The sequence below is a fragment of the Polyodon spathula genome, chromosome 3 (genome assembly GCF_017654505.1).
Source record: "Polyodon spathula isolate WHYD16114869_AA chromosome 3, ASM1765450v1, whole genome shotgun sequence".
Taxonomy (NCBI): domain Eukaryota; kingdom Metazoa; phylum Chordata; class Actinopteri; order Acipenseriformes; family Polyodontidae; genus Polyodon; species Polyodon spathula.
In genome coordinates, this window is record NC_054536.1 from 60,313,870 (window position 1) to 60,327,819 (window position 13,950).

The 13,950-nt window shown below is 34.3% G+C and overlaps 1 protein-coding gene across 1 annotated transcript in view; it reads right to left on the bottom strand.

The window, feature by feature from the left end:
* Positions 1–13,950, bottom strand: part of LOC121313268 (R-spondin-2-like) — a 68,667-nt gene that overhangs the window by 34,285 nt on the left and 20,432 nt on the right. The window contains exon 3 of the mRNA XM_041245630.1: positions 4,166–4,354. Coding sequence (XP_041101564.1) covers positions 4,166–4,354 — 189 coding nt within the window. The remainder of the gene's footprint in view (positions 1–4,165; positions 4,355–13,950) is intronic.

A 13,950-nucleotide genomic window follows, 5' to 3' on the forward strand; every position in this document is an offset into this window, starting at 1 on the left:
GAACTAACTTGCACTTATTATTTGGAGTCTGAGCTCCACCCCTGTCCTGCTCAGCACAGCTGGACTCAAAGACACTGGAAGGCAAGGCAGACGGGCCCGCTTTGTCCTGCTGCGGAGAATTAAGCTGTCAGTCAGGGTATTGTGCACAATATTTGTTATGTGTTTTCCTCTTGCGCACCATTTTCAAATCAAACTAGTAACTCACTGCAAACAGTGTTGCCAACTTAACGATTTTGTCACTAGATCTAGCGTCTTTTGGATTCTCCTAGCGGCAAAAACATTGTCAAAGCGACTAGCGACAAATCTAGTGACTTTCACTGTCGAAAACAATGATTTTTAGAGAAGAATTCGACAAGCTTCAGCATCAGTCACAATCCGCTCAATACATCACGCTTCTCCCGTACAGAAGTAGTATGGTGGTGGCATTACTGTAGTGCAGATTTCTGCATTTCTGCACAGATATGCACAGTTCTGGACAGAATCGCAGAGATGCGCATTCTTCAATGGCTGCTGCGTGACGTCACTGAACTCCATCTGCAGAAATCTGTGCAGATCCTGCACAGCTTAGCGCAGCTTTGAAAAGCTGCTGGGGAGACTGGTTGCAGCTGTGAGCCAAAGAGATCACAAGTGACCTGCTAAGCATAATGTAAATAACTACTAAAACTACAGCTGTCCCCTTGTTAAAGGAAGCGGACAACTATTATTTAATAATGTACATAATGTACTGTATTAAATCTGTGATCAGTGGTGGTGCATAATCTGCTACTATCATGTATTATGCACTTTCCACTGTATTTAATGTATTATGCTTTTTTTTTTTTTTTTTTTTTACTGTATATCATGTATTATGCATCTCTTTGTATTTAAAGTATTATGGATTTTCTTGTTTTTACTGCATCTTGTAAAGCGCTTTGTGATGGTGGTCCACTATGAAAGGCGCTATATAAAATAAAGATTGATTGATTGATTGATTGATTGATACAGTTAATGTTAATCAATTACATTAAACTGACATATAGGTAGATAATCTAGACAAATATAAAATGTTTAAAAATGATTACCCATCATTAATACATTTAATGTTGTTTATATTGGTGTTTACGCCTAATGGTTAAGAGATTATGAGAGGAGTGGTAAATTGTCTAGCGACATTTTTGGTGACTTAAGAATGTCTAAATAGCGACATCTAGCAAGTTTGCGAGGTTTCACTAGCGACTTCCTGCTTCATGGAGTGTCAACACTGATAGCAAAAGCTTACCTACACCTTAATCTGCTAATTTCAAAGTCGGCGCTTGAATGCCAGGCTCTGTAGCTGACAAATGAAAGTGCACAGTTGGTGCAGGTCTTGATGATTGACAGCCATGTAAACAAATGAGATCATTCTAGCACTGCTTCAGTCAGTGATGTCAGAACAGGGTGAAAGTGACAGTGACAGTGAAACTACAGTACTAACAGACCACTGAGATGACTGACAGCAACCCCTAGCCATTCAGAGGGGGGGGGGGGGGGGGCAGACAGTAAGTATAAAAACTACAAAAACTAGAGATGAGTTTTAAATGATTATTTTTGGTAAGAAAATAAAAAAATAGCGAGTGGTTTTAGTGACGTTTATCCTATATAAATTTATTTCAGTCAAACTCATATTTTTGGGGAATTTGATGTTTAACAAACTTTACCGATTAATATTGAAATGTAGAAAGCCTAGTCATGACCAAATTACAAACACATCAAAGTTCACTGAACAAGCAGATTTTATTCAATGTGACAATGTAAGGTTTTGTTCTACTTTTTTGTCCAGGTTCTGTTCACTTGGAAGGTAACATTTAGCAACTTTTGCCACATTTATGTAGTTTATATTCAACAAGAGCCTTAGAAAAATAGGGTACTGTTATTGCAACAGCTGTAAGAACTAGAGAACTTTTTCCATCTAATTTCTTTTACTGGTCATTTGTGAGTTGAACTTATATAGGCCTGTCCAGATAGGCAGTAGCTGTGAAATAATGGAAGCACATTCATCCAGCACGCACAATACAAAATCCCTCTTGGCTGAAATTTTTTTTATTGTATAATAATATTTAATAGTTTTATTTACACACACAGAGGTTAAGATTCCAGTTTAAATTGGGATGTTTCCCCCTAAACCATTCCAACATCATTTTATTAACGTCTAATTTAACATTTACAACTTTTCTGCAACATGTATGGGCACCTGTCTAGGCTGTAGGTTCTATTTTTGGAGGGGGTTCAAGCTGTATCTGTCCGGAAATTGGCTAAGGTCGAAACGGTTAATTTTCTTTTGTTTTCACATGAAATACTCAGACAGCACCTTGGGTTTTTCTTAAATCAATAAAGCAGATTAGATGCTTCAGGCCAGTTCAACATTTCAGGTTATGGAGCAGCATATTTTACTAATTGGATTTCAGGGTTGGTTACATAGGAAACCATGTGAAACTCTTGTAACTGAACAAACCACAGTATGTGCTTTAAAAGCCAAATAGGGCAATGGTGGTCTTCTATTTGTAAAAATGTTTCTACAGGGAAGCAATCTTTATGTACTGAGCAAAAATATTACATGTTAATAAACAGTAACTGGCTATGCAATAGGAGTGATTGAGTCTATCCACCATTTGCCAGCTATTTCAATTGACATAGAGTAATATTATCAGAGGATAATATAAAAGATTTCTGTTATAACAACAAACTAGTAACACCCCTCGTTTAGAGCTATCAGTAGGACTAAAACGGTGGTGACCATGACAAATATCAACAGTGTGTACAGAATAAGAAGTGATGAGGAAAAGTTTCATTACAATTGGATAAGTGGTATTTAAGACATATAAGTAAGCAAAGCAGGTGTTGGTATGATGGTAAAGTATATTACAATGACTAATTTCCAGTATATTGAATAGCTTATTGTGTATTCAAGTGTGACATGCAGATGGACAGAGATACCACCATGTATCCCCACAATCTGCTTAGTAATGTGAATACCAATAATTGTATATGCGGTTCTACAGATATAAGTAGGAATGTAAAAGTGTGCATATATGCCTCCATGAGGATTTCACCTGCAGCAGATAGTAAGATTTAAGACAGAAGAAGACAGCTATTTAACACATTGTTCATTAAGTTGAATCACTTTGGAATACTAATGATTATTTTATTATAATAAAATTTTATTAGAAAATTAATTTGTTTATTATAAAATTAATAGTTTGTCTGAAATTATTGTTTTTTTAATTTGTTTTTTTAATGAAGGCATAATTGAGATGAAGTGGCATTTACAGACCACTAGATGCCTACCGGCTTAAAAATATCTGTATTTATAATATTATGTTTGATATCAGTGATGACATTGTAATCTGGCAACCGTGTGCGAATGTCTTACAGAATTAGCATAAGGTATATATATATATATATATATATATATATATATATATATATATATATATATATATATATATATATACACACACACACACACACACACACACACACACATATATATATATATATATATATATATATATATATATATATATATATATATATATATATATATATATATATATGCTGTATGTAAAAATGTTTAATGCAATCAAAGGGTCTATAGGAAGCTATGAGCATACAAAAAAGGTTTGAGAAATGTCATTATAATTGTGGTAAATATTATTAACAATGAAAAATATGTATAATCTTCACAATGTTAGATATAAAGCAACTAGGACATTGTTAGGACTCACATTATTTGTTCATATGCTATGTAATGTATTACATAGCAAATGAATGGCTTGGGGGTAGGTGAAGTTGCATTTTTCAGAGATATTTCAGGGAACACCTGGTATTATTTATACTCAGACAACAGGTTTGTAACTGTTTTTCTACCAAGGTACCCAACAACAACCTACTGAGCTGCTTCATGAATCAGACTATTTATGAATAGGGTCCATCATCATAGCATGTGTTACTCTCACAATTTCATATACAACTGTGCCATCCTGTGTACTTTGTACTTGTAAATGGTAATAAGTTCATTTCAGAGGCATACAGCATGTTCATCTTATATTTTAAACAGGTGTCTTTGGGACTGCTCCACCTAATGGATTACACACTCCCAATACAGATAGTCCTTACTAGGCACTCTGGTGCTAATGCTAACACCTACTTGAGCATCTGTTCATCTCTGGAGCTCGCAGACCATAGTATCCTGATGGGCAGGCGTGCAAGCATTCACCGTACTGTCTCATGCCTTCTCTTCGAAGGAAGAAGAATAACTTTGGCTGGCAGCTTAGGCATCCATTGTCTTTGGAACATTGTGAGCAGCCTTTACATATTGGGTAGGGTCCATAACTAGCTGCAAAAAGACCAAATGTAAGAGTTAGTACATATAAAAAGCTGTTAATTACACAACAATGTCAAGTGTTTTTACCTTCATATCTTGACTGAGCCTTATTTTGTTTCGCCTCATCTTTATTTCAAACAGATGTGACAAATTCCATTAATTGCTCCCTGGTCCCAATTTCATTTCATTCTTGCACTCGTCTAGTTTATCCTTGTTCTTTTGTTATTTTCACTCATTTAAAAGATTAAATCTCCTTGATTTGTAGCAAAGAAGAGAAAAAATGGTAAACCCAGTTTGTAATGAATCGTTTTATCTTTTAGGATGCAGAGACAGCTTAACAACTACTAATTAAGATTTAGATGAACATAAGAATTCAGATATTTTTCTGAATATTTAGTTTTCCAAAAAGTAATTCTGATATCAAAATTCATGTAAATACAGTTTTCTGAAAACGCAGCGAAAAATCCAGAAAGTGAGTTTTCGGAAAACACCACCTAGAATATTCCAATAGTATTCCGAAAACTAATATAACTTATGTCATGTAGAAAACTTATTCTGATAGTATAATGTGCATGTGCAAACATTGACATCATAACATTGACATCATTCTCGCGCACATGATTATTAAAGCAACTATATCCATATTTCTAGCAGAAAAAAGGAAAAAGGAAAAAAAAACACAACGGCAATAATGATTCATTTTTTTGGACAAACAGATGAGACTTGGTATTGAAAAATGGGAGTTGGGAGAACAAGTTTTGTTTTGTTTCATTCCTATTTCAAAATACATAGATGAACACTTGCATCTTCATTGATTTAGAAAGCAGGCTAGTGGCACAAAATGGGACCCATTTATTGATTTTGGATTATATAATAATGTAGTCCAAGGAATGCTTTTCTATTTTGTGTGTCAGATTTCAGTCACTGATCAGTTTACACTGATTCATTTGTTTAGTTACAGATAAAGTTATATTATTGATTTAAATAAAGTGATCAAAAGAAAACTAAATTGTTACAACTACAGTTGTTCACACAGAAGATGCCTGTACTGTTGGCGCAGCAAAAGAATTCTAGCTACAGTAGGTAAAATGCATTGAGAATTTAAAGTACGGTATGTAAGGTACAGTAGCTTATATGAAGAAATGGATGAGCTGTTGCAAGAGTTTGCACCAGCTGGGGAATTAGAACAACAGAGATGTACAGGAAAATAATCTGTTGAATACAGCATAGGAATATGCAACTTTGCTAAATCTAAAATACCTGATAAATCATGACTGTCTTACTGCAGACTGAACCGAGCCCTGTCTGTTCCCATCCTAGTCGCTACTGCGTATGTGTAATTACTCAGCTTTTTCCAAAAATGTAATCCATGTACACAGTTGAATTTATCAGAAGTGTAATTGCATTATGTGTTCTAAGTCATGTAAACACAGAAAAGTGTCGTTTTCTGAGAACCAATATTCTGATTCAGTTTTCCGAATTATTAGTTTTCTGAAAACTTATATCATGTAAATGTACTGATTTAAAGGGAGGTAGAGATTTGGAAAATATAAAACTGAAACGTTCAAGCCCTACATGTACAACATATCAAACAATCTCGTTATGGTAACAAATTGCATTATTTTTGTGCAAAGAGCAATTACAACATTGCTCTTTGTAAGTCTTATTGTTTTCTGAATACAGACAGATAACCAGGAACTGAACACTAGAAAGAACACACAGGACAGGGGTATAAAATAAAGAAAAATTCCCAATGGATCAATATTGTAGGGTATAAATGCATGATTAAGTAATTAGTTTACAGTAATCATCTGCAGTTCTTATAAATACTGCTAGAAGTCTTTCAGCAGTTTTCACAGACCATAATTAGCACTAAACCTGGACTATCCAATGTTACTTTAGGTAAAGTAGTCCAAGATTAGTGCTACTCAGGATCTGTGAAACCAGCTCTACAAGTACAGCTTATCTGATTTTGTGAAACTAACAGTTTGTGTCATATGAAAACCATTGTATAGTTGTTCTTAAATTGAGCAAAAAACGCCTACATTTTAAAGTCATGGTTCATCTAGTGATTAAACTAGTGTAAATTACTTTTATTAACTGAAACAAGATATATTAATATATGGATTAATATAGAACATTGATTTTATTACATACAGCGCCTATAGAAAGTCTACTCCCCCTTTCAAAATGTTCACCTTTTGTTGTATTATAGCCTGGGGTACTTGTCAAGATACAAGGGAAAATGAATGGAGCTAAGTACAGAGAAGTCCTTGAGGAAAACTTGCTGCCCTCTGCAAAAAAGCTGAAACTGGGACGGAAGTTCACCTTTCAGCATGACAATGACCCAAAGCACACAGCCATAGCTACACTGGAGAGGTTAAGGAACAAAAAGGTAAATGTCTTTGAGTGACCCCAACCTAAATCCAATCTAAAATTTGTGGCATGACTTGAAGATTCCTGTCCATCAGTGCTCCCCAAGGAACTTGACAGAGCTTGAACAGTTTTGTAAAGCAGAATGGTCAAATATTGCCAAATCTAGGTGTGCAAAGTTGGTAGAGACCTATCCCAACAGACTCACAGCTGTAATTGCTGCCAAAGGTGCTTCCACCAAGTATTAACTCAGGGGGGTGGAGACTTATCCAATTATGATCTTTCAGTTTTATATTTTTTATATCTCTCTCTCTCTCTCTCTCTCTCTCTCTCTCTCTCTCTCTCTCTCTCTATATATATATATATATATATATATATATATATATATTTTTTTTTTTTTTCACAATAAAAACAGTGTGGAGTATGGTTTGTAGATAAGTGGAAAAAAATCCCTGTTTAAATGTATGAAACTCTGTGGCACTGACACAACAAAATGTGAAAAAAGTTCAAGGGGGTGTAGACTTTCTATAAGCACTGTACCTACCACACACGGGCCTGATTATCCAACATCTGTGGTATAATGTGAAAGATTGGGCAAAGAGGTTGACTAATCCTCTTTTCTCTCATTTCTTTTTTAAACAGCACAAAGAGTTCTCACACAGGTTTTTGCTTTACACAAATTAGGTTTGATCTGTTTGATATTCTACCAAGAATATTTATTTTACTATCATATCCTAGACACATACATACAAACTGTATCACCAGTAAAATCTGACAACATTTCTACGTGTCCATTGTGTATACACTGCTCTTAGATTTCTGGCTCCTTTAAAACAAGTAATGTTTTTCTCATTTTCATCAGCAGCAATGTTTATGAATACAGTATTGATTTTATACTGTGCTTGTAAATAATTCACTTGAGTCCCTTAACAACAAAACATCTAAACCACAAAAGCTGAGAACAGCCTCAAGTTCACACCGTACACAAATAAACTAGTTATAAAAGAGTGGGACTAGCAAGGTGTAATGTTACATTATCTGGAACTCAGTTGGAACTCAAACCCTAAAACATTACATATTGATTGAAACCAAGGTTTGAATATGAGCCATTTGTAGATCACATGACTTCATCATTTACACGATGCCCTACTACAATACATAAAAACACAGACCAATAAAAACCTAAAATAAACGTCCAGCCCAAGAGTTTACAAATATCATATTTCTTAACCTGTCTTTTTTTTTTTCTAGAAGTTGAGGCAAATGGCTGATATTATCAGAATATCAGACCATTAAGAAACATTATGTTTGTTACTTGCAGATGGAAATAGGATAAAGTCACTGCTTTTTGATGTTATTGATTTATTTTCCTCAGAACCACTGAATATATTACAAAATCTAGAAAAGGCTTCAATATATAATATATATATATATATATATATATATATATCATCTACGTAAATTAAGGTTTTTACTATTAATTTGGCTGACATTTATATTTTCCAGTGACCATAGCCTATGAAGAAGAAAGGGCTTTTTTCCTGGTCCAGTAGTCGTATGTGTTGATGGAGATGTCTGCTTGAAACAATCACTACAACTGCCCTGGCTATTGCTACAAAACCACATCATATAAACAAATTTAAACAACAGCAATCAAGAAACTATATAAAAGGTAACAGAAAGTATATGTTTTAATTCTAAAAAGACACGGTGGGCCAGTACACTGTGCATTTGCTTTAGTGTGAAGAATGCACCATTTATTTTCTTAAAAATGCTTCTTCTTCTAAGTTTTATCTTAAAAGGAAAAGCAACAGGTTGATGTATCTGAACTCTGGTTTTAATTTTGCATTTACTACTATTTACATATTTGTATTTCAGTAATACCTCTTCTGTACTAGTTTGCTTTCTTGTAAGAAGAAAGTGGTACAAACTTTACATTGGAGAAACAGTGAATCTGGTTCAGTGTTTTATACATGCGAATTAGGTGCTGTCATTGTATGTGTGTTGTTAGCTTCAGAACTGAACAAGCTTCTTTAAGGACACACTTTCCATCATAGTAACAATGACTCAGCCTTATTATAAAAAGTGATTCATCAGACTAGTAAAGGTAAGTATTTACATTAGCTTTAATTGATTAGCAGATGTATACCTTCTGACGTGATGACTTTAATCATTTCAATGAAATTGCCTGCTGTCGAATGTCTAATTCATTCAGAAAGCGTGAACAGATGACCTAATAAGCAACTCTGGACTCATAAAAGCATATATGTCCATCATACAAGGGCCTAGTAAAGATAAATATATCCGTGGATGAAACAGCTGTTAGCCTCATGATACTGTTACTACACGTTTGATATGGTCTACACTGCTTTTATCATGGAATACTGCAGCAGACTTTAGAAAGAAAAATGACCCCCAAACACATATTATCTGAACATGTGAACTGGTCCTTCCAGAATGTGCATATTGAATAGTTAGTCATAAAACAGAAGAACCGCTTTTTCATGTTGGAGACAGACTGAAGTAAAATCCTACAGGAAGAATACAGTGATATTTAGCATGCTACAAATTGTTCATCTCTCTGTTCCTGGCTTCTTTTTTTTCTTTTATTCTTGCCCCAATCAAGTAATGAGGCAGGTTATGGTCAAATAATTGACGTGGCAAGCATTTCAAAACATTGCTTTGCTTTAATAAGGGGGGGAGCAGAGGAAACAAATGTCCTCTGTTGTTTTGTACTCATGATGTTTCAATGTTTTAATGAAGTTGAATTTTTCTGTATTTTCTGGTTCATTAGCAAATTCAAAGTAATAATTTATGTGAGTTGTACGTGATAGTTCTTGGCTAAATTCCTGCATGCGCCCTACCCCCCCCCTCCCCACTCTACTCTACTCTACTCTGTCCTATTAAATTGCACTAGGTAGAGTAAATGTCCATAGGTATGTTGCCTGTAGCTAGAGTACGTGTTTGTACAAGGACCATGCATCACCAGTTTGGCTGTTTCAGTGATGGTTTTATATGGTATTTAAAATTAGATACATAAGTGCAGAGTCCTACAACAGAGAAAGGCAATCAAATGTGGACAAAATTGACAAAAACACAATATAAATACCAACAAGTTGCATGCTCCCTGAATTCCATTTAACAGCTTTCAGAAAATGTACAGAATACCATAATTGAACAAAAACACTAAAAACCAGACAAGTTAATTGCAAGGTAACTAAAATTACAAAAAGATGACAAAGTGAAAGAGGTATGATATGTACTGCATATTTATTCTTTGTTTTACGTGTACTGGTCTTAATTGTACTTATTTTTTATTGTCCTACGACCCTAAAGCATTATATATGAGATTAACAAAACAGATACAGGGCAAAAATAAACTGTTCCTCACACTATAGGAAGTTTGTGGCCAAATGATTGTGCGCAAATAGCTTAAACGCTGTGCAGATGTCAACAAGTCCAAAAGCCCTACCACATGTTCAAGATTTCATAAAAAGTCTGCACCAAGCAATTCTTTCTTAGAAAAGTAGCCCTGGCAAGCTTCTTTGACCCAACAAGAAGAAGCAAGCACACAAAGTAGCTAGAGGTTCATTGACAAAAATCATGTATTTTACTATCAGTGGCCAAGGCAGGTTGCATTTGCTGTTTCTCTGTTTGGTGCTATGCTATAAAACACAGCTGAGAAGCCTAAACACTCCCCTTATAAACCAAAGAGCTTTTATATTGAAACTTTTTTTTCCTCACATATTCTTACTTTTAAATTTGAAATGTTTATGAAAATCCAGTTTAATCCTTTTGGCACAATCAATCAATGTTGATAGTGGGATGTGCTTGAATACTTTTCATGCTAATCATCTTATTGTATGTTGCTTTAAAAAAAAAAAAAAGAAAAAACACGAATAAAAATAAATTATTTTAAAATGACCTGGAAAGGATTTATTTGGGATCTGATCATGATCAAGTTTGCTGTTTTGTTTGTTAAGTATGCAACATAGATAATACAGTTACGCAATATCAATAGTTGTACAAAATTGCATTGGAAAGCTGCCAGACACATTTAAATGCATCTCTTTATATTTTAATATTATTGGGTTAGAAGAAGAATTTCTCTCGCTAAAATAAAATAACATCTAAATCAAAATTGCTTAGTTTTATTCTTGCACATAGATCAAGCCTGAGAATGAAACGAGATCAAGACCCATAACAGAAAGTCAAAGGAACTATAAAACGGCTTTGCTTGTGTTTTAATCTTATTGTTTTATTTTCCTGTTTCTCCTGATCTCCAGTGCCTCTCCTATTTCTACATGTATATTATTATTATTATTATTATTATTATTATTATTATTATTATTATTATGTTAAACAATAGAGAAAATAAAAAATAGAGAAATCAGCTGTATGAACTGTTAAGAGAACTTTGTCCACACCTGTTGTAAATTAGCATGTCAGAATTTCCATTTTCTTTTAAAACTGCATTTCCTTCCTGTAACCATTTTCCGCTTATAAACCTCTTGAACAGTGCAGCTTGTCCGAAATGCCCACCCGTTGCTTGAGGCACAAAGCAAGAAGAAGGGTTTGACTGTCTACAGCTGTAAACCACAGATCATTTAGAAACAGGCTTTACAGGCTGTGTTGTACAAATTTGTAGTTGTTTCACAAATCCATACAGGTTGCTATCGGGTGGTAATATAGACACAAGCCTTTTGAACTTGGTCATGACTTAAATTACTTCAAATGATAACTTATTTTGAGTTTCAGCATCTTTAAGTAATCAAAATGAAATTCAACATCTACATTGGCTGTATTGAAAGCTCTTTCTAGATCTGTTACGCACATAATCATTGAATGTTATGGAAGAATCAAGCTCTAAGGTGAAGAGTTTTAACTGTTGTAATAAAATCTGTCTGTTATACATTTTATTGTGTTAGCACAAACAGAAATACTATATGCATGGTGGTTATAAAGTTTTTTGTCCGCTTTGTGTTTCCAGCACCATCACCATCTTGACCTTTAACCTTAGCAGTACACATACCTTGATAGGATTTAAGCCCAAGTCAATTATTACACAGGATCTCATCAACAAAGGCATCAAATACCAGAAGAAAAGAGAGATACAATTCAAAATGAGTGCTAAAGTATATGGCAATTACCCCATAAGTGAGAAGAAAACCACAGGGCTTGTGAGTTACAAAGACGCAAGTGAGTTATGGTCTTATACCAGTGGAACCTAATATGTATACTTTTTATACCACATGGAGGTTCATTGTATTTACCCACCCAATAATATGCTTTCACCCTACAGTACATTTAAATACTGTAGTACTGTACCTCACAGTGCTCTTAACTAGAGTTTTATATGACTACAAGTTTGTATTGTTTGTGTATTACTGTAGATAACATGGACATGTCATTTTGTAAAATAATATCCCTGTTAATGGGCCTTATGTTTTCTTTTTGTGTTTCTGTAAGAATTAAAAAAAAAAAATGGTACTGTCTAACTAACACTGTGACAAGTCAGTCATATCTTTAACTAACAACCCTGATTTTGCAAGCAGGCTGAGACTTTTTAAAACTCTTAGCTACAATATTTTTGTTTGATCATTGAGCAAGAAAACAACTTAAGGGTTCCTAGTTTCCTATACATTGCCTGCACAGTAAGTTATCATTAGGGTCTTGTGTTTTACACTTGTCTTTGAACCTGTAATTGAGTCCTACAGCCACAAGATGTCAATATAGCCTCCACTCGTATGAAAAATCATTTTAGCAAATTAATTACCAGAATGCTGTAGATGGCTACTGACATTTATTTAACCCTTACATCCCTGTGAATACGAAGATATTGTATGGATTGCCCGTTTGTGGCACTGATCCCTGAGCACTATAGATATTACCATTTATTGGAATCTGGGCATTTGATGGATTCTGGAACATATGTAAGCTATGTTTATTTTTTCTTTGTTTTTATTGTTTTTTGTTTTCTTCTTTGAATATATTGTGAAAAAAAAAATCATAAGAAGCACATAACTTACTTAAGTTTGCATAAAAGCATTTTTCAGTTCTTGTGCATTATACTTTTCTATTAAACTTAAGCACTGCCAGTTGGTTAACCCAGTGTAGTTATATTTTCCGGTACACAGGTAAAAAGAGGTACTCCGCACAATGCGCTTGCTGGTGCAAGCCTAAACAACTTCCACTTCTAAAGCACAGAAGCGCCCATTCAAATCTGGTAAGTTATGCTGTTTTTCAGTCTTTTTTTAATTTAATTAATAATTTTTCCACCATTAAGAAAATAGTAAGTGAATATTTATCATATGCAATACATTGGGTCTTGTACATATTTTTACTTTTTCAACTTTGTGCTGGACTTCTCATTTTGTCTTGTTCGTCGTGATTTTTTTTTTTTTTTTTTTTTAGAGAAATTGATTGTCTGTTTCCAGTTTAAGTTTGCAAAAAAAAAGGTATAATTAATGGCAAATGTACCTTTGTTTGACAATAGGAAAGCACGTCACATCACAATTGATTGCACCTGTACCAAAATCTCACAGCATACCACTTTCAATGTGACAGCGTACCACTTTCTAACATTACATGGGTCAAGTTTTGGTTCGTGCACCACATTGTGACAATGTACCACTTTACAACAATACACCAGTCTTCTTTTATGGATTGAAGTTGCTCTGAGAAATATGTCCATATGAAGAAAAACTTCTTTCAGCATCCATAGAGTTAGTAACAACCGACAAATATATTTTAGCTTAGCCTTTCTTGCTAAATTGGGAAATCATTCTTCTGCATTTCTCCAAAATTCGGTCAAAAAAATTCCAATACCGTTTTCTTTTGCATATAGTTGATATCCCTCCATTTCTGATTAACAATGAGCATGAATCCCTGGAATACTATCTAACGGGAGTTGTTCTTTATCCAAACTACAAACATGTTGTTCTGCCGTCAGAACTTTGCGAGCTGGTTAAACAAAACATGTTTTTTTATTTTGCATTTATCAGGGTTGTAGTAACTCGTCGACTTTTCATGAATGTGGGAAAAAGAGTTTTACAGAAACTAAGCAAGTTACTTGTAAATTGAAAGTACATTTAAACTCCCACTGTTGCTGCTCCCACATGCCCAGTGAGATTGTCCATCATTGGAGAGGGATAACACATCAAGTGGATATCATCAACAAAGCATGCAAGAATGACGAAAGGAATACTCCTTGCTTTAGTAGTCTGAATTGCCAT